Raw genomic sequence first — 25785 nt, forward strand, 5'->3', positions numbered from 1 at the left:
ATGGTCCACTTGGTTCCCTTATCTAAGTTGCCGTCTTCATCAGAGTTGGTGCCTTTGTTTTTCCACTATGTTGTTTGTTTGCATGGTATTCCCGAAAACATTGTTTCTGACAGAGGGGTGCAGTTTGTATCCAGGTTTTGGAGGATTTTTTGCTCCAAATTGGGTGTTCAGCTGTCTTTCTCCTCGGCGTTTCATCCCCAAACGGTCAGACTGAAAGGGCTAACCAGACCCTGGAGACCTATTTACAGTGTTTTGTTTCTGCGGATCAGGATGACTGGGTTTCCTTTTTGCCTTTGGCTGAATTTGCCCTTAACAATAGGGCTAGCTCTACCACATTGGTGTCGCCATTTTTCTGCAATTTTGGGTATCACCCCAGGTTCCTCTCGGGGCAGCTTGAGGCATCTGACTGTCCGGGGGTGGAGTCGGTGGTAAACAGAATGCAGCAGATTTGGGAGCAGGTAGTGGATAAATTGTTTCAATCCCAGGAATCTGCCCAAAAATTTGCCAACCGGCGTCGGACTGTTGGTCCCCGGTTTAAAGTGGGGGACATAGTGTGGTTGTCCTCTAAAAATATTCCTAGGAGAGTTCAATCTCCTAAATTTAAGCCCAGATTTATTGGACCTTATAAGATTTCGGAGATTATCAACCCTGTATCTTTCCGTTTGACTCTGCCTGTCTCATTTAAGATTCACAATGTCTACCATAAGTCCTTGTTGAAGAAACATGTGGAGCCAACGGTTCCTGCAGCAGCGCCTCCTGACCCTGTTTTGGTACAAGGGGATCTGGAGTATGAGGTTGAAAAAATTCTGGATTCCCGTCGCAGTAGGTGAAAGCTTCAGTACCTTGTGAAATGGAAGGGTTATGGGCAGGAGGATAACTCTTGGGTTGTGGCTTCTGACATTCATGCGGACAGGTTGGTTCACGCCTTCCATCATGCTCATCCCGAGCGACCCGGTGGCGTGGGTGAGGGCTCGGTGACCTCTCCTCAAGGGGGGGTACTGTTGTGAATGTCAGTTATGCTTTTGCTGCTGTGAGGCTCCCTCTTGTGGCCAGGAATGGTTTGGACAGAGACCAGGTGTGTTGAGCAATGGGCGTTTCCATTGCTAACTCTCTGCCTATTTAAACCCTGGTCTGCTGGCAGGCTATGGCGGATGTCAGTTGTTCTTTGTTCACCAGCCTGCTTCATCCTGCTCAAGACCACATCTACCCCAGATAAGTGCTTGGCTCTTTATTTGTTGTTTGGTTCTTTTTGCTCTTATCTGAGTTTGTCATTTGCTGTGGTTATTGTCAGTTCATTTGCATGCAGAGATCTTCCCTCTCACTGCTTAGCTGGGAAGCTCCCTGCAGCTATGTTTGGCGTATTGCTCCTATTAGTCCATGTGTTTGTTGCTTCTTTAATTTGTAATGGTTCCTGTTTTCTGTTCATTGGTATGACAAGAGAGCCTGGTATAGGACGGAGTTCAGATCTAGTGATCTGAGGGCTTTTTTGTACTATCAAGAAGTTGGTATTTTGCAGGGTTTTTCTCTGGCTACCATCAGTCCCTTTCCTGTCCTTTCCTATTTTAGTCAGTGGGGGCCTCACCTTTTGCTAATCCTATCATCTATCTGTGTATTGTGTTGTTCCTATATCACCGCAGTCTTTGAATGTGGGGGGGCTTGCTATTCTTGTCTATTTTCTGAGGCAGAGAGTTATTCATCTTTCCTTCCTTTAGGATAGTTAGTTCTCCGGCTGGGTTCGCGGTGCACAGGATGTTAGTTCACCCCTCGGCTACTTCTAGTTGTGATGGTTAGTAAGGGGATGGCAGCCAGATTAGTTGCCAATGCTCTTGTCACCTTTTACCAATGATTTATGGTGGTCTTCCATGGTTCCGGATCATAACACCCGGCTCATGGAGCCTCGTTAGAATGTGGCCGGTCACTAAATGTAACATCAGTAATAGCAGGAAGCGCCCGCCATGGGCTCACACAACTCATCAATGGACGGCCGCATCACTGCCACATCTCGGCAGGACTTCTCACCTTACTAAGCCCGAACTCATCCAGCTCATCCTGAGGGACGCCATAGTTACCGACCAGAGGGTACGTGAGCACGAGGATTTGAGACTTATAAGAGGGGTCCGTCAGGGCCTCAGGGTAGCCCACCATGCCTGTCTGGAACACTGAAGGGAAGAACAGATAACAGAATGATCAAATACGGCGGGCACCAGCGACCCCCCCCTTATATCAGTGACACGTGCCAACCGTAGACAGTCTCACCCCACATTGGGCCCCACTAGATTACACCCCAGCACCAGTCAGGGGCCCAGTCATCATAGATGCCCCGACATGGGTCACCGGCCCTGAACCCCTACAATCTGTAATGGACCGTACAGAAGGGTCCCACAGCAGACACTGACCGATCCACGCACCATTACAGGAGCTGACAACACCCGTATGGTGAGGACGCCAGGTCACACAGCAGACACTGGCCGGTCCACACACCATTACAGGAGCTGATAACACCCGTATGGTGAGGACGCCGGGTCACACAGCAGACACTGGCCGATCCACGCACCATTACAGGAGCTGATAACACCCGTATGGTGAGGACGCCGGGTCACACAGCAGACACTGGCCGGTCCACACACCATTACATGAGCTGATAACACCCGTATGGTGAGGACGCCGGGTCACACATCAGACACTGGCCGATCTGCGCACCATCACAGGAGCCAACAACACCCGTATGGTGAGGACGCCGGGTCACACAGCAGACACTGGCCGATCCACGCACCATTACAGGAGCTGATAACACCCGTATGGTGAGGACGCCGGGTCACACAGCAGACACTGGCCGATCCACGCACCATTACAGGAGCTGATAACACCCATATGGTGAGGACACCGGGTCACACAGCAGACACTGGCCGATCCACGCACCATTACAGGAGCTGATAACACCCGTATGGTGAGGACACCGAGTCACACATCAGACACTGGCCGATCCGCGCACCATTACAGGAGCTGATAACACCCGTATGGTGAGGACACCGGGTCACACAGCAGACACTGGCCGATCCACGCACCATTACAGGAGCCAACAACACCTGTATGGTGAGGACACCGGGTCACACATCAGACACTGGCCGATCCGCGCACCATTACAGGAGCTGACAACACCCGTATGGTGAGGACGCCGGGTCACACAGCAGACACTGGCCGATCCACGCACCATTACAGGAGCCAACAACACCTGTATGGTGAGGACACCGGGTCACACATCAGACACTGGCCGATCCGCGCACCATTACAGGAGCTGACAACACCCGTATGGTGAGGACGCCGGGTCACACAGCAGACACTGGCCGATCCACGCACCATTACAGGAGCCAACAACACCTGTATGGTGAGGACACCGGGTCACACAGCAGACACTGGCCGATCCACGCACCATTACAGGAGCTGATAACACCCGTATGGTGAGGACACCGGGTCACACAGCAGACACTGGCCGATCCACGCACCATTACAGGAGCCAACAACACCTGTATGGTGAGGACACCGGGTCACACTGCAGACACTGGCCGATCCGCGCACCATTACAGGAGCTGACAACACCCGTATGGTGAGGACGCCGGGTCACACAGCAGACACTGGCCGATCCGCGCACCATCACAGGAGCCAACAACACCCGTATGGTGAGGACACCGGGTCACACAGCAGACACTGGCCGATCCACGCACCATTACAGGAGCCAACAACACCTGTATGGTGAGGACACCGGGTCACACAGCAGACACTGGCCGATCCGCGCACCATTACAGGAGCTGACAACACCCGTATGGTGAGGACGCCGGGTCACACATCAGACACTGGCCGATCCGCGCACCATTACAGGAGCTGATAACACCCGTATGGTGAGGACACCGGGTCACACATCAGACACTGGCCGATCCACGCACCATTACAGGAGCTGACAACACCCGTATGGTGAGGACGCCGGGTCACACGGCAGACACTGGCCGATCCACGCACCATTACAGGAGCTGACAACACCCGTATGGTGAGGACGCCGGGTCACACGGCAGACACTGGCCGATCCACGCACCATTACAGGAGCTGACAACACCTGTATGGTGAGGACGCCGGGTCACACAGCAGACACTGGCCGATCCACGCACCATTACAGGAGCCAACAACACCTGTATGGTGAGGACACCGGGTCACACAGCAGACACTGGCCGATCCACGCACCATTACAGGAGCTGACAACACCCGTATGGTGAGGACACCGGGTCACACATCAGACACTGGCCGATCCACGCACCATTACAGGAGCCAACAACACCCGTATGGTGAGGACACCGGGTCACACATCAGACACTGGCCGATCCGCGCACCATCACAGGAGCCAACAACACCCGTATGGTGAGGACACCGGGTCACACAGCAGACACTGGCCGATCCACGCACCATTACAGGAGCCAACAACACCTGTATGGTGAGGACACCGGGTCACAAGGTGGCTCTGCCCCCTGCAGTATACAACGTGCTGCCAACCCTTCAACTAATGTGCGTTGTCAGGTGATCTGCAGCATGTGCACATGGGTAGTAATGGCTGCCGGGGACTACACAATGGACGACCGATCCGTGATCACCCCCTCATCCTCACATATTCCATCCCCCCTCATCCTCATACATCCCCCCTCCTCACATATCCCCCCCTCCTCATCACACATCCCATCCCCCCCTCATCCTCACACATCCCCCCTCCTCCTCACACATCCCCCCTCCTCACATATCCCCCCCTCCTCATCACTCATCCCCTTCCTCACACATCCCCCCCTCCTCTTGCTCACACATCCCCCTCCTCGCACATACCTCTCTTCTTCTTACAAATTCCCCTCCTCCTCTTCTTTACACATCCCTTCCCCCTCCTCCTTCTCACTGGTCCCATCCCCCCCTCCTCATGTCCCGTGCCCCCTCCTCCTAACACGTCCCGACTCCCTCCTCCTCCTCATTCTTCTCATTGGTCCCGTTCCACCCCTCCTCACATGTCTTGTCCCTCCCTCCACACATTCCCCTCTTCTTCCTCACACCTCCACCTCTTCTTCTTCACAAATCTTGTCCCCCCTCCTCTTCACACATCCCCCTCCTCCTCACACATCCCGTCCCTCCTCCTTACACATCCCCCTCTTCCTCTTCTTCCTCACACATCCCGTTACCCCCTCCATACACATCCCCCTCCTCCTCCTCCTTTTCTTCACACATCCCGTCCCCACTCCTCTTTACACATCCCCCATCTCGTCTTCATCATCACACATCCCGCCCCCTCCTCCTCCTTACATATCTTGTCCCCCTCTCCTCACACATCCCCCTCCTCTTCTTCTCTCACACATCCCGTCCCCCCTCCTCCTCTCCTTCCTCACACATCCCAACCCCCATATCCTCTTCTTCCTCACATATCCTCCTCCTCATCACACATCCCGTCCCACCTTCTCTTCCTCACACATCCCCCTCATCCTCTTCACACATACCCCCCCGTCCTTTTCTTCCTCACACATCTCGTCCCCCCCTCACCTTCCTCACACATCCCCCTGCTACTATTCTTCCTCACACATCTCGTCCTCTCCTCCTCTTTTTCCTCACACATCTCATCCCTTCTTCCTCACACATCTCGTCCCCTCTCCTCCTTACACACACCACTTCTCCTCTTCTTCCTCACACATCCCGTCTCCCCTCCTCCTCACACGTCCCGTCCCTCCTCTTCTCCCTCACACATCCCGTCCCCCGTCCTTACACATCCCCCTCCTCACACATCCCCCCTCGTTCTCTTCTTCCTCACACATCCCGACCCCCTCCTCCTCTTCTTCCTCACACATCCAGTCACCCACTCTTCCTTACACATCCCCCCTCCTCCTAACACATCCCCCTCTCGTCTTCTTCCTCTCACATCCCATCTCCCTCAACCTCTTCTTCCTCACACATCCCGTCCCCCTCTCCTTCTCTTCTTCCTCCTCACACATCCATTCCGCCCCTCCTCCTCTTCTTCCTCAGACATCTCGTCCCCCCTTCCTTACACATCCCCCCCCAATCACACATATGCCCCTCCTCTTCTTCATCAGACATCCCGTCCCCTCCTCCTCTTCTTCCTCACACATTCCCCCCCCCCATCTTCCTCACACATTCCCCCCCCCCATCTTCCTCACACATTCCCCCCCCCATCTTCCTCACACATTCCCCCCCCCCCATCTTCCTCACACATCCCCCCCCCCCATCTTCCTCACACATTCCCCCCCCCCATCTTCCTCACACATTCCCCCCCCCCCCATCTTCCTCACACATTCCCCCCCCCCCCCATCTTCCTCACACATTCCCCCCCCCCCCCATCTTCCTCACACATTCCCCCCCCCCCCCCATCTTCCTCACACATTCCCCCCCCCATCTTCCTCACACATTCCCCCCCCCCCATCTTCCTCACACATTCCCCCCCCCATCTTCCTCACACATTCCCCCCCCCCCCCATCTTCCTCACACATTCCCCCCCCCCATCTTCCTCACACATTCCCCCCCCCCATCTTCCTCACACATTCCCCCCCCCATCTTCCTCACACATTCCCCCCCCCCATCTTCCTCACACATCCCCCCCCCATCTTCCTCACACATCCCCCCCCCCCATCTTCCTCACACATTCCCCCCCCCATCTTCCTCACACATCCCCCCCCCCATCTTCCTCACACATTCCCCCCCCCATCTTCCTCACACATCCCCCCCCCCCATCTTCCTCACACATCCCCCCCCCCATCTTCCTCACACATCCCCCCCCCATCTTCCTCACACATTCCCCCCCCCCATCTTCCTCACACATTCCCCCCATCTTCCTCACACATTCCCCCCCCCCATCTTCCTCACACATTCCCCCCCCCATCTTCCTCACACATTCCCCCCCCCATCTTCCTCACACATTCCCCCCCCCATCTTCCTCACACATTCCCCCCCATCTTCCTCACACATCCCCCCCCCATCTTCCTCACACATCCCCCCCCCATCTTCCTCACACATCCCCCCCCCATCTTCCTCACACATCCCCCCCCCATCTTCCTCACACATCCCCCCCCCATCTTCCTCACACATCCCCCCCCCAATCTTCCTCACACATCCCCCCCCATCTTCCTCACACATCCCCCCCCATCTTCCTCACACATCCCCCCCCCATCTTCCTCACACATCCCCCCCATCTTCCTCACACATCCCCCCCATCTTCCTCACACACACAACCCCCCCCCATCTTCCTCACACATCCCCCCCCCATCTTCCTCACACACATCCGCCTCCCCATCTTCCTCACATCCCCCCCATCTTCCTCACATCTCCCCCATCTTCCTCACACACCCCCCACCCCATCTTCCTCACACCCCCCCCCCCATCTTCCTCACACATCCCCCCCATCTTCCTGACACATCCCCCCCATCTTCCTCACACATCCCCCCCATCTTCCTCACACATCCCCCTCTTCTTCCTCACTCATCCGCCCCTCGTCCTCTTCTTCCTCACTCATCCCCCCCTCGTCCTCTTCTTCCTCACATATCCTGTCCCCCCTCGTCCTCTTCTTCCTCACATATCCCGTCCCCCCTCGTCCTCTTCTTCCTCACACATCCCCCCTCGTCCTCTTCTTCCTCACACATCCCCCCTCGTCCTCTTCTTCCTCACATATCCCGTCCCCCCTCGTCCTCTTCTTCCTCACACATCCCGTCCCCCCTAGTCCTCTTCTTCCTCACACATCCCGTCCCCCCTCGTCCTCTTCTTCCTCACACATCCCCCCTCGTCCTCTTCTTCCTCACACATCCCGTCCCCCCTCATCCTCTTCTTCCTCACACATCCCGCCCGCCCTCGTCCTTTTCTTCCTCACACATCCCCCCTCGTCCTCTTCTTCCTCACACATGCCCCCCTCGTCCTCTTCTTCCTCACACATCCCCCCTCGTCCTCTTCTTCCTCACACATCCCCCCTCGTCCTCTTCTTCCTCACATATCCCATCCCCCCTCGTCCTCTTCTTCCTCACACATCCCGTCCCCCCTCGTCCTCTTCTTCCTCACACATCCCCCCCTCGTCCTCTTCTTCCTCACATATCCCGTCCCCCCTCGTCCTCTTCTTCCTCACATATCCGTCCCCCCTCGTCCTCTTCTTCCTCACACATCCCCCCTCGTCCTCTTCTTCCTCACACATCCCCCCTCGTCCTCTTCTTCCTCACACATCCCGTCCCCCCTCGTCCTCTTCTTCCTCACACATCCCGTCCCCCCTCGTCCTCTTCTTCCTCACACATCCCGTCCCCCCTCGTCCTCTTCTTCCTCACACATCCCGTCCCCCCTCGTCCTCTTCTTCCTCACACATCCCGTCCCCCCTCGTCCTCTTCTTCCTCACACATCCCGTCCCCCCTCGTCCTCTTCTTCCTCACACATCCCCCCCTCGTCCTCTTCTTCCTCACACATCCCGTCCCCCCTCGTCCTCTTCTTCCTAACACATCCCCCCTCGTCCTCTTCTTCCTCACACATCCCCCCTCGTCTTCTTCTTCCTCACACATCCCGTCCCCCCTCGTCCTCTTCTTCCTCACATATCCCGTCCCCCCTCGTCCTCTTCTTCCTCACACATCCCGTCCCCCCTCGTCCTCTTTTTACTCACACGTCCCCCCTCGTCCTCTTCTTCCTCACACGTCCCCCCTCGTCCTCTTCTTCCTCACACGTCCCCCCTCGTCCTCTTCTTCCTCACACGTCCCCCCTCGTCCTCTTCTTCCTCACACGTCCCCCCTCGTCCTCTTCTTCCTCACACGTCCCTCCTCGTCCTCTTCTTCCTCACACGTCCCCCCTCGTCCTCTTCTTCCTCACACGTCCCCCTCGTCCTCTTCTTCCTCACACGTCCCCCCTCGTCCTCTTCTTCCTCACACGTCCCCCCTCGTCCTCTTCTTCCTCACACGTCCCCCCTCGTCCTCTTTTTCCTCACACGTCCCCCCTCGTCCTCTTCTTCCTCACACGTCCCCCCTCGTCCTCTTCTTCCTCACACCTCCCCCCTCGTCCTCTTCTTCCTCACACGTCTCCCCTCGTCCTCTTCTTCCTCACACATCCCCCCCTCGTCCTCTTCTTCCTCACACATCCCCCCCTCGTCCTCTTCTTCCTCACACATCCCCCCCTCGTCCTCTTTTTCCTCACACATCCCCCCTTGTCCTCTTTTTCCTCACACATCCCCCCTTGTCCTCTTCTTCCTCACACATCCCTCCTCGTCCTCTTCTTCCTCACACATCCCCCCTTGTCCTCTTCTTCCTCACACATCCCCCCTCGTCCTCTTCTTCCTCACACATCCCCCCTTGTCCTCTTCTTCCTCACACATCCCTCCTCGTCCTCTTCTTCCTCACACATCCCCCCTTGTCCTCTTCTTCCTCACACATCCCCCCTCGTCCTCTTCTTCCTCACACATCCCCCCTCGTCCTCTTCTTCCTCACACATCCCCCCTCGTCCTCACACATCCCGTCCCCCCTCGTCCTCTTCTTCCTCACATATCCCGTCCCCCCTCATCCTCTTCTTCCTCACACATCCCGTCCCCCCTCGTCCTCTTCTTCCTCACATATCCCGTCCCCCCTCGTCCTCTTCTTCCTCACATATCCCGTCCCCCCTCGTCCTCTTCTTCCTCACACATCCCCCCTCGTCCTTTTTCCTCACATATCCCGTCCCCCCTCGTCCTCTTCTTCCTCACATATCCCGTCCCCCCTCGTCCTCTTCTTCCTCACATATCCCGTCCCCCCTCGTCCTCTTCTTCCTCACACATCCCCCCTCGTCCTCTTTTTCCTCACATATCCCGTCCCCCCTCGTCCTCTTCTTCCTCACACATCTCCCCTCGTCCTCTTTTTCCTCACATATCCCGTCCCCCCTCGTCCTCTTCTTCCTCACACATCTCCCCTCGTCCTCTTTTTCCTCACTTATCCCGTCCCCCCTCGTCCTCTTCTTCCTCACACATCCCCCCTCGTCCTCTTCTTCCTCACACATCCCGTCCCCCCTCGTCCTCTTCTTCCTCACACATCCCGTCCCCCCTCGTCCTCTTCTTCCTCACACATCCCGTCCCCCCTCGTCCTCTTCTTCCTCACACATCCCCCCTCGTCCTCTTCTTCCTCACACATCCCCCCTCGTCCTCTTCTTCCTCACACATCCCATCCCCCCTCGTCCTCTTCTTCCTCACACATCCCATCCCCCCTCGTCCTCTTCTTCCTCACACATCCCGTCCCCCCTCGTCCTCTTCTTCCTCACAAGTCCCCCCTCGTCCTCACACATCCCGTCCCCCCTCGTCCTCTTCTTCCTCACACATCCCGTCCCCCCTCGTCCTCTTCTTCCTCACACGTCCCCCCTCATCCTCACACATCCCGTCCCCCCTCGTCCTCTTCTTCCTCACACATCCCGTCCCCCCTCGTCCTCTTCTTCCTCACACATCCCCCCTCGTCCTCTTCTTCCTCACACATCCCGTCCCCCCTCGTCCTCTTCTTCCTCACACATCCCGTCCCCCCTCGTCCTCTTCTTCCTCACACATCCCGTCCCCCCTCGTCCTCTTCTTCCTCACACATCCCGTCCCCCCTCATCCTCACACATCCCGTCCCCCCTCGTCCTCTTCTTCCTCACACATCCCGTCCCCCCTCGTCCTCTTCTTCCTCACACATCCCCCCTCGTCCTCTTCTTCCTCACACATCCCCCCTCGTCCTCTTCTTCCTCACACATCCCGTCCCCCCTCGTCCTCTTCTTCCTCACACATCCCGTGCCCCCTCGTCCTCTTCTTCCTCACACATCCCCCCTCGTCCTCTTCTTCCTCACACATCCCGTCCCCCCTCGTCCTCTTCTTCCTCACACATCCCGTCCCCCCTCGTCCTCTTCTTCCTCACACATCCCGTCCCCCCTCGTCCTCTTCTTCCTCACACGTCCCCCCTCGTCCTCTTCTTCCTCACACATCCCCCCTCGTCCTCTTCTTCCTCACACATCCCGTCCCCCCTCGTCCTCTTCTTCCTCACACATCCCGTCCCCCCTCGTCCTCTTCTTCCTCACACATTCCCCCTCGTCCTCTTCTTCCTCACACATCCCGTCCCCCCTCGTCCTCTTCTTCCTCACACGTCCCCCCTCGTCCTCTTCTTCCTCACACATCCCCCCTCGTCCTCTTCTTCCTCACACATCCCGTCCCCCCTCGTCCTCTTCTTCCTCACACATCCCGTCCCCCCTCGTCCTCTTCTTCCTCACACATCCCCCCTCGTCCTCTTCTTCCTCACACATCCCGTCCCCCCTCATCCTCACACATCCCGTCCCCCCTCGTCCTCTTCTTCCTCACACATCCCCCCTCGTCCTCTTCTTCCTCACACATCCCGTCCCCCCTCGTCCTCTTCTTCCTCACACATCCCGTCCCCCCTCGTCCTCTTCTTCCTCACACATCCCCCCTCGTCCTCTTCTTCCTCACACATCCCGTCCCCCCTCATCCTCACACATCCCGTCCCCCCTCATCCTCACACATCCCGTCCCCCCTCGTCCTCTTCTTCCTCACACATCCCCCCTCGTCCTCTTCTTCCTCACACATCCCGTCCCCCCTCGTCCTCTTCTTCCTCACACATCCCGTCCCCCCTCGTCCTCTTCTTCCTCACACATCCCCCCTCGTCCTCTTCTTCCTCACACATCCCGTCCCCCCTCGTCCTCTTCTTCCTCACACGTCCCCCCTCGTCCTCTTCTTCCTCACACATCCCCCCTCGTCCTCTTCTTCCTCACACATCCCGTCCCCTCTCGTCCTCTTCTTCCTCACACATCCCGTCCCCCCTCGTCCTCTTCTTCCTCACACATCCCGTCCCCCTTCGTTCTCTTCTTCCTCACACATCCCCCCTCGTCCTCTTCTTCCTCACAGATCCCCCTCGTCCTCTTCTTCCTCACACACCCCGTCCCCCCTCGTCCTCTTCTTCCTCACACACCCCGTCCCCTCTCGTCCTCTTCTTCCTCACACATCCCGTCCCCCCTCGTCCTCTTCTTCCTCACACATCCCGTCCCCCCTCGTCCTCTTCTTCCTCACACATCCCCCCTCGTCCTCTTCTTCCTCACACATCCCGTCCCCCCTCGTCCTCTTCTTCCTCACACATCCCGTCCCCCCTCGTCCTCTTCTTCCTCACACATCCCCCCTCGTCCTCTTCTTCCTCACACATCCCGTCCCCCCTCGTCCTCTTCTTCCTCACACGTCCCCCCTCGTCCTCTTCTTCCTCACACATCCCCCCTCGTCCTCTTCTTCCTCACACATCCCGTCCCCCCTCGTCCTCTTCTTCCTCACACATCCCGTCCCCCCTCGTCCTCTTCTTCCTCACACATCCCGTCCCCCCTCGTCCTCTTCTTCCTCACACATCCCGTCCCCTCTCGTCCTCTTCTTCCTCACACATCCCGTCCCCCCTCGTCCTCTTCTTCCTCACACATCCCGTCCCCCCTCGTCCTCTTCTTCCTCACACATCCCGTCCCCCCTCGTCCTCTTCTTCCTCACACATCCCGTCCCCCCTCGTCCTCTTCTTCCTCACACATCCCGTCCCCCCTCGTCCTCTTCTTCCTCACACATCCCGTCCCCCCTCGTCCTCTTCTTCCTCACACATCCCGTCCCCCCTCGTCCTCTTCTTCCTCACACATCCCGTCCCCCCTCGTCCTCTTCTTCCTCACACATCCCGTCCCCCCTCGTCCTCTTCTTCCTCACACATCCCATCCCCCCTCGTCCTCTTCTTCCTCACACATCCCGTCCCCCCTCGTCCTCTTCTTCCTCACACATCCCGTCCCCCCTCGTCCTCTTCTTCCTCACACATCCCGTCCCCCCTCGTCCTCTTCTTCCTCACACATCCCTTCCGCCCTCGTCCTCTTCTTCCTCACACATCCCGTCCCCCCTCGTCCTCTTCTTCCTCACTTATCCCGTCCCCCCTCGTCCTCTTCTTCCTCACACATCCCGTCCCCCCTCGTCCTCTTCTTCCTCACATATCCCGTCCCCCCTCGTCCTCTTCTTCCTCACACATCCCCCCTCGTCCTTTTTCCTCACATATCCCGTCCCCCCTCGTCCTCTTCTTCCTCACATATCCCGTCCCCCCTCGTCCTCTTCTTCCTCACATATCCCGTCCCCCCTCGTCCTCTTCTTCCTCACACATCCCCCCTCGTCCTCTTTTTCCTCACATATCCCGTCCCCCCTCGTCCTCTTCTTCCTCACACATCCCCCCTCGTCTTCTTCTTCCTCACACATCCCCCCTCGTCTTCTTCTTCCTCACTTATCCCGTCCCCCCTCGTCCTCTTTTTCCTCACATATCCCGTCCCCCCTCGTCCTCTTCTTCCTCACATATCCCGTCCCCCCTCGTCCTCTTCTTCCTCACATATCCCGTCCCCCCTCGTCCTCTTCTTCCTCACATATCCCGTCCCCCCTCGTCCTCTTCTTCCTCACACATCCCCCCTCGTCCTCTTTTTCCTCACATATCCCGTACCCCCTCGTCCTCTTCTTCCTCACACATCTCCCCTCGTCCTCTTTTTCCTCACATATCCCGTCCCCCCTCGTCCTCTTCTTCCTCACACATCTCCCCTCGTCCTCTTTTTCCTCACTTATCCCGTCCCCCCTCGTCCTCTTCTTCCTCACACATCCCCCCTCGTCCTCTTCTTCCTCACACATCCCGTCCCCCCTCGTCCTCTTCTTCCTCACACATCCCGTCCCCCCTCGTCCTCTTCTTCCTCACACATCCCGTCCCCCCTCGTCCTCTTCTTCCTCACACATCCCGTCCCCCCTCGTCCTCTTCTTCCTCACACATCCCGTCCCCCCTCGTCCTCTTCTTCCTCACACATCCCGTCCCCCCTCGTCCTCTTCTTCCTCACACATCCCGTCCCCCCTCGTCCTCTTCTTCCTCACACATCCCGTCCCCCCTCGTCCTCTTCTTCCTCACACATCCCGTCCCCCCTCGTCCTCTTCTTCCTCACACATCCCGTCCCCCCTCGTCCTCTTCTTCCTCACACATCCCGTCCCCCCTCGTCCTCTTCTTCCTCACACATCCCGTCCCCCCTCGTCCTCTTCTTCCTCACACATCCCGTCCCCCCTCGTCCTCTTCTTCCTCACACATCCCGTCCCCCCTCGTCCTCTTCTTCCTCACACATCCCGTCCGCCCTCGTCCTCTTCTTCCTCACACATCCCGTCCCCCCTCGTCCTCTTCTTCCTCACACATCCCGTCCGCCCTCGTCCTCTTCTTCCTCACACATCCCGTCCCCCCTCGTCCTCTTCTTCCTCACTTATCCCGTCCCCCCTCGTCCTCTTCTTCCTCACACATCCCGTCCCCCCTCGTCCTCTTCTTCCTCACATATCCCGTCCCCCCTCGTCCTCTTCTTCCTCACACATCCCCCCTCGTCCTTTTTCCTCACATATCCCGTCCCCCCTCGTCCTCTTCTTCCTCACATATCCCGTCCCCACTCGTCCTCTTCTTCCTCACATATCCCGTCCCCCCTCGTCCTCTTCTTCCTCACACATCCCCCCTCGTCCTCTTTTTCCTCACATATCCCGTCCCCCCTCGTCCTCTTCTTCCTCACACATCCCCCCTCGTCTTCTTCTTCCTCACACATCCCCCCTCGTCTTCTTCTTCCTCACTTATCCCGTCCCCCCTCGTCCTCTTTTTCCTCACATATCCCGTCCCCCCTCGTCCTCTTCTTCCTCACATATCCCGTCCCCCCTCGTCCTCTTCTTCCTCACATATCCCGTCCCCCCTCGTCCTCTTCTTCCTCACATATCCCGTCCCCCCTCGTCCTCTTCTTCCTCACACATCCCCCCTCGTCCTCTTTTTCCTCACATATCCCGTCCCCCCTCGTCCTCTTCTTCCTCACACATCTCCCCTCGTCCTCTTTTTCCTCACATATCCCGTCCCCCCTCGTCCTCTTCTTCCTCACACATCTCCCCTCGTCCTCTTTTTCCTCACTTATCCCGTCCCCCCTCGTCCTCTTCTTCCTCACACATCCCCCCTCGTCCTCTTCTTCCTCACACATCCCGTCCCCCCTCGTCCTCTTCTTCCTCACACATCCCGTCCCCCCTCGTCCTCTTCTTCCTCACACATCCCGTCCCCCCTCGTCCTCTTCTTCCTCACACATCCCCCCTCGTCCTCTTCTTCCTCACACATCCCCCCTCGTCCTCTTCTTCCTCACACATCCCATCCCCCCTCGTCCTCTTCTTCCTCACACATCCCATCCCCCCTCGTCCTCTTCTTCCTCACACATCCCGTCCCCCCTCGTCCTCTTCTTCCTCACAAGTCCCCCCTCGTCCTCACACAACCCCTCCCCCCTCGTCCTCTTCTTCCTCACACATCCCGTCCCCCCTCGTCCTCTTCTTCCTCACACGTCCCCCCTCATCCTCACACATCCCGTCCCCCCTCGTCCTCTTCTTCCTCACACATCCCGTCCCCCCTCGTCCTCTTCTTCCTCACACATCCCCCCTCGTCCTCTTCTTCCTCACACATCCCGTCCCCCCTCGTCCTCTTCTTCCTCACACATCCCGTCCCCCCTCGTCCTCTTCTTCCTCACACATCCCGTCCCCCCTCGTCCTCTTCTTCCTCACACATCCCCCCTCGTCCTCTTCTTCCTCACACATCCCCCCTCGTCCTCTTCTTCCTCACACATCCCGTCCCCCCTCGTCCTCTTCTTCCTCACACATCCCGTCCCCCCTCGTCCTCTTCTTCCTCACACATCCCCCCTCGTCCTCTTCTTCCTCACACATCCCGTCCCCCCTCGTCCTCTTCTTCCTCACACATCCCGTCCCCCCTCGTCCTCTTCTTCCTCACACATCCCGTCCCCCCTCGTCCTCTTCTTCCTCACACATCCCCCCTCGTCCTCTTCTTCCTCACACATCCCGTCCCCCCTCGTCCTCTTCTTCCTCACACATCCCGTCCCCCCTCGTCCTCTTCTTCCTCACACATTCCCCCTCGTCCTCTTCTTCCTCACACATCCCGTCCCCCCTCGTCCTCTTCTTCCTCACACGTCCCCCCTCGTCCTCTTCTTCCTCACACATCCCGTCCCCCCTCGTCCTCTTCTTCCTCACACATCCCGTCCCCCCTCGTCCTCTTCTTCCTCACACATCCCCCCTCGTCCTCTTCTTCCTCACACATCCCGTCCCCCCTCATCCTCACACATCCCGTCCCCCCTCGTCCTCTTCTTCCTCACACATCCCCCCTCGTCCTCTTCTTCCTCACACATCCCGTCCCCCCTCGTCCTCTTCTTCCTCACACATCCCGTCCCCCCTCGTCCTCTTCTTCCTCACACATCCCCCTTCGTCCTCTTCTTCCTCACACATCCCGTCCCCCCTCATCCTCACACATCCCGTCCCCCCTCATCCTCACACATCCCGTCCCCCCTCGTCCTCTTCTTCCTCACACATCCCCCCTCGTCCTCTTCTTCCTCACACATCCCGTCCCCCCTCGTCCTCTTCTTCCTCACACATCCCGTCCCCCCTCGTCCTCTTCTTCCTCACACATCCCCCCTCGTCCTCTTCTTCCTCACACATCCCCCCTCGTCCTCTTCTTCCTCACACATCCCGTCCCCTCTCGTCCTCTTCTTCCTCACACATCCCGTCCCCCCTCGTCCTCTTCTTCCTCACACATCCCGTCCCCCTTCGTTCTCTTCTTCCTCACACATCCCCCCTCGTCCTCTTCTTCCTCACAGATCCCCCTCGTCCTCTTCTTCCTCACACACCCCGTCCCCCCTCGTCCTCTTCTTCCTCACACACCCCGTCCCCTCTCGTCCTCTTCTTCCTCACACATCCCGTCCCCCCTCGTCCTCTTCTTCCTCACACATCCCGTCCCCCCTCGTCCTCTTCTTCCTTACACATCCCCCCTCGTCCTCTTCTTCCTCACACATCCCGTCCCCCCTCGTCCTCTTCTTCCTCACACATCCCGTCCCCTCTCGTCCTCTTCTTCCTCACACATCCCGTCCCCCCTCGTCCTCTTCTTCCTCACACATCCCGTCCCCCCTCGTCCTCTTCTTCCTCACACATCCCGTCCCCCCTCGTCCTCTTCTTCCTCACACATCCCGTCCCCCCTCGTCCTCTTCTTCCTCACACATCCCGTCCCCCCTCGTCCTCTTCTTCCTCACACATCCCGTCCCCCCTCGTCCTCTTCTTCCTCACACATCCCGTCCCCCCTCGTCCTCTTCTTCCTCACACATCCCGTCCCCCCTCGTCCTCTTCTTCCTCACACATCCCGTCCCCCCTCGTCCTCTTCTTCCTCACACATCCCGTCCCCCCTCGTCCTCTTCTTCCTCACACATCCCGTCCGCCCTCGTCCTCTTCTTCCTCACACATCCCGTCCCCCCTCGTCCTCTTCTTCCTCACTTATCCCGTCCCCCCTCGTCCTCCTCTTCCTCACACATCCCGTCCCCCCTCGTCCTCTTCTTCCTCACATATCCCGTCCCCCCTCGTCCTCTTCTTCCTCACACATCCCCCCTCGTCCTTTTTCCTCACATATCCCGTCCCCCCTCGTCCTCTTCTTCCTCACATATCCCGTCCCCCCTCGTCCTCTTCTTCCTCACATATCCCGTCCCCCCTCGTCCTCTTCTTCCTCACACATCCCCCCTCGTCCTCTTTTTCCTCACATATCCCGTCCCCCCTCGTCCTCTTCTTCCTCACACATCCCCCCTCGTCTTCTTCTTCCTCACACATCCCCCCTCGTCTTCTTCTTCCTCACTTATCCCGTCCCCCCTCGTCCTCTTTTTCCTCACATATCCCGTCCCCCCTCGTCCTCTTCTTCCTCACATATCCCGTCCCCCCTCGTCCTCTTCTTCCTCACATATCCCGTCCCCCCTCGTCCTCTTCTTCCTCACATATCCCGTCCCCCCTCGTCCTCTTCTTCCTCACACATCCCCCCTCGTCCTCTTTTTCCTCACATATCCCGTCCCCCCTCGTCCTCTTCTTCCTCACACATCTCCCCTCGTCCTCTTTTTCCTCACATATCCCGTCCCCCCTCGTCCTCTTCTTCCTCACACATCTCCCCTCGTCCTCTTTTTCCTCACTTATCCCGTCCCCCCTCGTCCTCTTCTTCCTCACACATCCCCCCTCGTCCTCTTCTTCCTCACACATCCCGTCCCCCCTCGTCCTCTTCTTCCTCACACATCCCGTCCCCCCTCGTCCTCTTCTTCCTCACACATCCCGTCCCCCCTCGTCCTCTTCTTCCTCACACATCCCCCCTCGTCCTCTTCTTCCTCACACATCCCCCCTCGTCCTCTTCTTCCTCACACATCCCATCCCCCCTCGTCCTCTTCTTCCTCACACATCCCATCCCCCCTCGTCCTCTTCTTCCTCACACATCCCGTCCCCCCTCGTCCTCTTCTTCCTCACAAGTCCCCCCTCGTCCTCACACATCCCGTCCCCCCTCGTCCTCTTCTTCCTCACACATCCCGTCCCCCCTCGTCCTCTTCTTCCTCACACGTCCCCCCTCTCATCCTCACACATCCCGTCCCCCCTCGTCCTCTTCTTCCTCACACATCCCGTCCCCCCTCGTCCTCTTCTTCCTCACACGTCCCCCCTCGTCCTCTTCTTCCTCACACATCCCGTCCCCCCTCGTCCTCTTCTTCCTCACACATCCCGTCCCCCCTCGTCCTCTTCTTCCTCACACATCCCGTCCCCCCTCATCCTCTCACACATCCCGTCCCCCCTCGTCCTCTTCTTCCTCACACATCCCGTCCCCCCTCGTCCTCTTCTTCCTCACACATCCCGTCCCCCCTCGTCCTCTTCTTCCTCACACATCCCCCCTCGTCCTCTTCTTCCTCACACATCCCGTCCCCCCTCGTCCTCTTCTTCCTCACACATCCCGTCCCCCCTCGTCCTCTTCTTCCTCACACATCCCCCCTCGTCCTCTTCTTCCTCACACATCCCGTCCCCCCTCGTCCTCTTCTTCCTCACACATCCCGTCCCCCCTCGTCCTCTTCTTCCTCACACGTCCCCCCTCGTCCTCTTCTTCCTCACACGTCCCCCCTCGTCCTCTTCTTCCTCACACATCCCCCCTCGTCCTCTTCTTCCTCACACATCCCGTCCCCCCTCGTCCTCTTCTTCCTCACACATCCCGTCCCCCCTCGTCCTCTTCTTCCTCACACATTCCCCCTCGTCCTCTTCTTCCTCACACATCCCGTCCCCCCTCGTCCTCTTCTTCCTCACACGTCCCCCCTCGTCCTCTTCTTCCTCACACATCCCCCCTCGTCCTCTTCTTCCTCACACATCCCGTCCCCCCTCGTCCTCACACATCCCGTCCCCCCTCGTCCTCTTCTTCCTCACACATCCCCCCTCGTCCTCTTCTTCCTCACACATCCCCCCTCGTCCTCTTCTTCCTCACACATCCCGTCCCCCCTCATCCTCACACATCCCGTCCCCCCTCGTCCTCTTCTTCCTCACACATCCCCCCTCGTCCTCTTCTTCCTCACACATCCCGTCCCCCCTCGTCCTCTTCTTCCTCACACATCCCGTCCCCCCTCGTCCTCTTCTTCCTCACACATCCCCCCTCGTCCTCTTCTTCCTCACACATCCCGTCCCCCCTCATCCTCACACATCCCGTCCCCCCTCGTCCTCTTCTTCCTCACACATCCCCCCTCGTCCTCTTCTTCCTCACACATCCCGTCCCCCCTCGTCCTCTTCTTCCTCACACATCCCGTCCCCCCTCGTCCTCTTCTTCCTCACACATCCCCCCTCGTCCTCTTCTTCCTCACACATCCCGTCCCCCCTCGTCCTCTTCTTCCTCACACGTCCCCCCTCGTCCTCTTCTTCCTCACACATCCCCCCCGTCCTCTTCTTCCTTCCCCTCTCGTCCTCTTCTTCCTCACACATCCCGTCCCCCCTCGTCCTCTTCTTCCTCACACATCCCGTCCCCCTTCGTTCTCTTCTTCCTCACACATCCCCCCTCGTCCTCTTCTTCCTCACACGATCCCCCTCGTCCTCTTCTTCCTCACACACCCCGTCCCCCCTCGTCCTCTTCTTCCTCACACACCCCGTCCCCCCTCGTCCTCTTCTTCCTCACACATCCCGTCCCCCTCTCGTCCTCTTCTTCCTCACACATCCCGTCCCCCCTCGTCCTCTTCTTCCTCACACATCCCCCCCTCGTCCTCTTCTTCCTCACACATCCCGTCCCCCCTCGTCCTCTTCTTCCTCACACATCCCGTCCCCCCTCGTCCTCTTCTTCCTCACACATCCCCCCCTCGTCCTCTTCTTCCTCACACATCCCGTCCCCCCTCGTCCTCTTCTTCCTCACACATCCCGTCCCCCCTCGTCCTCTTTCCCCCCTCGTCCTCTTCTTCCTCACACATCCCGTCCCCCCTCGTCCTCTTCTTCCTCACACATCCCCCCTCGTCCTCTTCTTCCTCACACATCCCGTCCCCCCTCGTCCTCTTCTTCCTCACACATCCCGTCCCCCCTCGTCCTCTTCTTCCTCACACATCCCGTCCCCCCTCGTCCTCTTCTTCCTCACACATCCCGTCCCCTCTCGTCCTCTTCTTCCTCACACATCCCGTCCCCCCTCGTCCTCTTCTTCCTCACACATCCCGTCCCCCCTCGTCCTCTTCTTCCTCACACATCCCGTCCCCCCTCGTCCTCTTCTTCCTCACACATCCCGTCCCCCCTCGTCCTCTTCTTCCTCACACATCATGTCCCCCCCTCGTCCTCTTCTTCCTCACACATCCCGTCCCCCCTCGTCCTCTTCTTCCTCACACATCCCGTCCCCCCTCGTCCTCTTCTTCCTCACACATCCCGTCCCCCCTCGTCCTCTTCTTCCTCACACATCCCCCCTCGTCCTCTTCTTCCTCACACATCCCGTCCCCCCTCGTCCTCTTCTTCCTCACACATCCCCCCTCGTCCTCTTCTTCCTCACACATCCCGTCCCCCCTCGTCCTCTTCTTCCTCACACATCCCGTCCCCCCTCGTCCTCTTCCTCACACATCCCGTCCCCCCTCGTCCTCTTCTTCCTCACACATCCCGTCCCCCCTCGTCCTCTTCTTCCTCACACATCCCCCCTCGTCCTCTTCTTCCTCACACATCCCGTCCCCCCTCGTCCTCTTCTTCCTCACACATCCCCCCTCGTCCTCTTCTTCCTCACACATCCCGTCCCCCCTCGTCCTCTTCTTCCTCACACACCCCGTCCCCCCTCGTCCTCTTCTTCCTCACACATCCCGTCCCCCCTCGTCCTCTTCTTCCTCACACATCCCGTCCCCCCTCGTCCTCTTCTTCCTCACACATTCCCCCTCGTCCTCTTCTTCCTCACACATCCCCCCTCGTCCTCTTCTTCCTCACACGTCCCCCCTCGTCCTCTTCTTCCTCACACATCCCCCCTCGTCCTCTTCTTCCTCACACATCCCGTCCCCCCTCGTCCTCACACATCCCGTCCCCCCTCGTCCTCTTCTTCCTCACACATCCCCCCTCGTCCTCTTCTTCCTCACACATCCCCCTCGTCCTCTTCTTCCTCACACATCCCGTCCCCCCTCGTCCTCTTCTTCCTCACACATCCCCCCTCGTCCTCTTCTTCCTCACACATCCCGTCCCCCCCTCGTCCTCTTCTTCCTCACACACCCCGTCCCCCCTCGTCCTCTTCTTCCTCACACATCCCGTCCCCCCTCGTCCTCTTCTTCCTCACACATCCCGTCCCCCCTCGTCCTCTTCTTCCTCACACATCCCGTCCCCCCTCGTCCTCTTCTTCCTCACACATTCCCCCTCGTCCTCTTCTTCCTCACACATCCCCCCTCGTCCTCTTCTTCCTCACACATCCCCCCTCGTCCTCTTCTTCCTCACACATCCCCCCTCGTCCTCTTCTTCCTCACACGTCCCCCCTCGTCCTCTTCTTCCTCACACATCCCCCCTCGTCCTCTTCTTCCTCACACATCCCGTCCCCCCTCGTCCTCACACATCCCGTCCCCCCTCGTCCTCTTCTTCCTCACACATCCCCCCTCGTCCTCTTCTTCCTCACACATCCCCCCTCGTCCTCTTCTTCCTCACACATCCCCCCTCGTCCTCTTCTTCCTCACACATCCCGTCCCCCCTCGTCCTCTTCTTCCTCACATATCCCGTCCCCCCTCGTCCTCTTCTTCCTCACACATCCCCCCTCGTCCTCTTCTTCCTCACACATCCCGTCCCCCCTCGTCCTCTTCTTCCTCACACATCCCGTCCCCCCTCGTCCTCTTCCTCACACATCCCGTCCCCCCTCGTCCTCTTCTTCCTCACACATCCCGTCCCCCCTCGTCCTCTTCTTCCTCACACATCCCCCCTCGTCCTCTTCTTCCTCACACATCCCGTCCCCCCTCGTCCTCTTCTTCCTCACACATCCCCCCTCGTCCTCTTCTTCCTCACACATCCCGTCCCCCCTCGTCCTCTTCTTCCTCACACACCCCGTCCCCCCTCGTCCTCTTCTTCCTCACACATCCCGTCCCCCCTCGTCCTCTTCTTCCTCACACATCCCGTCCCCCCTCGTCCTCTTCTTCCTCACACATTCCCCCCTCGTCCTCTTCTTCCTCACACGTCCCCCCTCGTCCTCTTCTTCCTCACACGTCCCCCCTCGTCCTCTTCTTCCTCACACGTCCCCCCTCGTCCTCTTCTTCCTCACACATCCCGTCCCCCCTCGTCCTCACACATCCCGTCCCCCCTCGTCCTCTTCTTCCTCACACATCCCCCCTCGTCCTCTTCTTCCTCACACATCCCCCCTCGTCCTCTTCTTCCTCACACATCCCGTCCCCCCTCGTCCTCTTCTTCCTCACACATCCCCCCCTCGTCCTCTTCTTCCTCACACATCCCCCCTCGTCCTCTTCTTCCTCACACATCCCGTCCCCCCTCGTCCTCTTCTTCCTCACACACCCCGTCCCCCCTCGTCCTCTTCTTCCTCACACATCCCGTCCCCCCTCGTCCTCTTCTTCCTCACACATCCCGTCCCCCCTCGTCCTCTTCTTCCTCACACATTCCCCCTCGTCCTCTTCTTCCTCACACATTCCCCCTCGTCCTCTTTTTCCTCACACATCCCCCCTCGTCCTCTTCTTCCTCACACGTCCCCCCTCGTCCTCTTCTTCCTCACACATCCCCCCTCGTCCTCTTCTTCCTCACACGTCCCCCCTCGTCCTCTTCTTCCTCACACATCCCGTCCCCCCTCGTCCTCACACATCCCGTCCCCCCTCGTCCTCTTCTTCCTCACACATCCCCCCTCGTCCTCTTCTTCCTCACACATCCCCCCTCGTCCTCTTCTTCCTCACACATCCCCCCTCGTCCTCTTCTTCCTCACACATCCCGTCCCCCCTCGTCCTCTTCTTCCTCACATATCCCGTCCCCCCTCGTCCTCTTCTTCCTCACACATCCCCCCTCGTCACACATCCCGTCCCCCCTCGTCCTCTTCTTCCTCACATATCCCGTCCCCCCTCGTCCTCTTCTTCCTCACACATCCCGTCCCCCCTCGTCCTCTTCTTCCTCACACATCCCCCCTCGTCCTCTTCTTCCTCACATATCCCGTCCCCCCCTCGTCCTCTTCTTCCTCACACACCCCGTCCCCCCTCGTCCTCTTCTTCCTCACATATCCCGTCCCCCCTCGTCCTCTTCTTCCTCACACATCCCGTCCCCCCTCGTCCTCTTCTTCCTCACACATCCCGTCCCCCCCTCGTCCTCTTCTTCCTCACACATCCCGTCCCCCCCTCGTCCTCTTCTTCCTCACACATCCCCCCTCGTCCTCTTCTTCCTCACACATCCCGTCCCCCCTCGTCCTCTTCTTCCTCACACATCCCGTCCCCCCTCGTCCTCTTCTTCCTCACACATCCCCCCTCGTCCTCTTCTTCCTCACACATCCCGTCCCCCCTCGTCCTCTTCTTCCTCACACATCCCGTCCCCCCTCGTCCTCTTCTTCCTCACACATCCCGTCCGCCCCTTTCCCCCCTACTTTCAGACACTCACCCACTTCCCCGGACACCGGGACCCTCCGCCCCGAACATGCGGCCGGTGAAGCGGGTGCCATCCTCCAGAAGCAGCTCAGCCTGCAGCGCCATGTGAGCGACTGGTCGGACAGGCCGGATACCGGGACACGTGTTCTCACAAGGGGAGGGACTAGGAGGAGGGGCGGGACAGAACCAGTGTACCAGAGGGAGGGGCTGAGAGGCGCTATGAGAATGTACGAGCGGGGGGCGGAGACAAGCGGCTCATTATTCCCAGGAGGGAGGAGTCACAGCTCAGGCAGCGGCAATAATATGTAAGACCACGCCCGGGGCGGTGACGGACACGCCTATAAATACAATCCGCCGGAGGACAGGCACTGGCAGACGCAGGTCCGGATTCTTAAGGCTATGTTCACACTAGAAAAATGATTTTTCTTAAGAAAATTTCTTAAGAAATTTCTTAAGAGTGCACCTGTGTTAAAAAACGCACCAAAAACGCACCTGCGTTTTTGCCGCGTTTTTCGGTGCGTTTTTGGTGCGTTTTTGGTGCGTTTTCGGTGCGTTTTTACCGCTGGTTGCTCCCTGCGTTATTGTGCCAAATATCTATGGCAAAAAACGCAGTTAGCTGCAGAAAAGAAGTGACATGCTCATTCTTTTTCTTAAGAAAATCTACTGAAAGAATTTTCTTAAGAAAAAAAACGCAGTGTGCGCACAGCTAATTTTTTTTGCCATAGGTTTTGCTGGGGGAATGTCTGCAGAAAGGTTACAAGAATTTCTCAAGAAATTTCTGCAGCAAAAACGGACCAAAAACGCAGGTGAAAAACGCAGTGTGTGAACATAGCCTTAAGGTGCGCTGCCGCCTGCGGAATGGTGCGCCCCTCCGGGCCGTGTAATGGGCTCTTCCATCCCTCCTGCTGCCCGTGTAATGGGATTGCGTATCCCTGTAGGGGCATCGCAGCCAATCAGAGAGCGACATTCATGTGTCACATGCAGCTCACAGGATGTTAGCCGCGTTCTCATTGGCTGTAGGCTGCCTGTCATCAAATATTGAGGGTATTGCCGCCCCTCGTCAGATCAGGTGAGAGCAGTAACCAGGGCAACCGGCACAGCCCAGCGCTGGCTGTATAGCGACTGGTGGTACTGTGCTTGTAAGGGTGCTCTGTGGTGAGGAGAGCTCTGTGCGGGGGGTGGTCTGTGGTGAGGAGAGCTCTGTGGGGGGGTGGTCTGTGGTGAGGAGAGCTCTGTGCGGGGGTGGTCTGTGGTGAGGAGGAGAGCTCTGTGGGGGGGTGCTCTGTGGTGAGGAGAGCTCTGTGCGGGGGTGGTCTGTGGTGAGGAGGAGAGCTCTGTGGGGGGGTGGTCTGTGGTGAGGAGGAGAGCTCTGTGGGGGGGTGGTCTGTGGTGAGGAGGAGAGCTCTGTGGGGGGGTGGTCTGTGGTGAGGAGGAGAGCTCTGTGGGGGGGTGCTCTGTGGTGAGGAGAGCTCTGTGGGGGGGTGCTCTGTGGTGAGGAGAGCTCTGTGCGGGGGGTGCTCTGTGGTGAGGAGAGCTCTGTGCGGGGGGTGCTCTGTGGTGAGGAGGAGAGCTCTGTGCGGGGGTGCTCTGTGGTGAGGAGAGCTCTGTGGTGAGGAGAGCTCTGTGCGGGGGGTGGTCTGTGGTGAGGAGAGCTCTGTGGTGAGGAGAGCTCTGTGCGGGGGTGGTCTGTGGTGAGGAGAGCTCTGTGCGGGGGTGCTCTGTGGTGAGGAGAGCTCTGTGGGGGGGTGCTCTGTGGTGAGGAGGAGAGCTCTGTGGGGGGGTGGTCTGTGGTGAGGAGAGCTCTGTGCGGGGGGTGCTCTGTGGTGAGGAGAGCTCTGTGGGGGGGTGCTCTGTGGTGAGGAGGAGAGCTCTGTGGGGGGGGTGGTCTGT

At 58.7% G+C, this 25785-nt stretch overlaps 1 protein-coding gene across 1 annotated transcript in view; it reads right to left on the reverse strand.

The window, feature by feature from the left end:
* The window catches only part of CAD (carbamoyl-phosphate synthetase 2, aspartate transcarbamylase, and dihydroorotase), a 171245-nt gene extending 147174 nt beyond the window's left edge, over window positions 1-24071 (reverse strand). Inside the window, 3 exon segments of the mRNA XM_075341406.1 lie at window positions 2020-2159; window positions 23909-23930; window positions 23932-24071. Coding sequence (XP_075197521.1) covers window positions 2020-2159; window positions 23909-23930; window positions 23932-24000 — 231 coding nt within the window. The 5' untranslated portion in view covers window positions 24001-24071.
* Between the last annotated feature and the right edge of the window lie 1714 nt (window positions 24072-25785).

The sequence above is a fragment of the Anomaloglossus baeobatrachus genome, chromosome 3 (assembly GCF_048569485.1).
Source record: "Anomaloglossus baeobatrachus isolate aAnoBae1 chromosome 3, aAnoBae1.hap1, whole genome shotgun sequence".
In the NCBI taxonomy this organism is placed as follows: Eukaryota; Metazoa; Chordata; class Amphibia; order Anura; family Aromobatidae; genus Anomaloglossus; species Anomaloglossus baeobatrachus.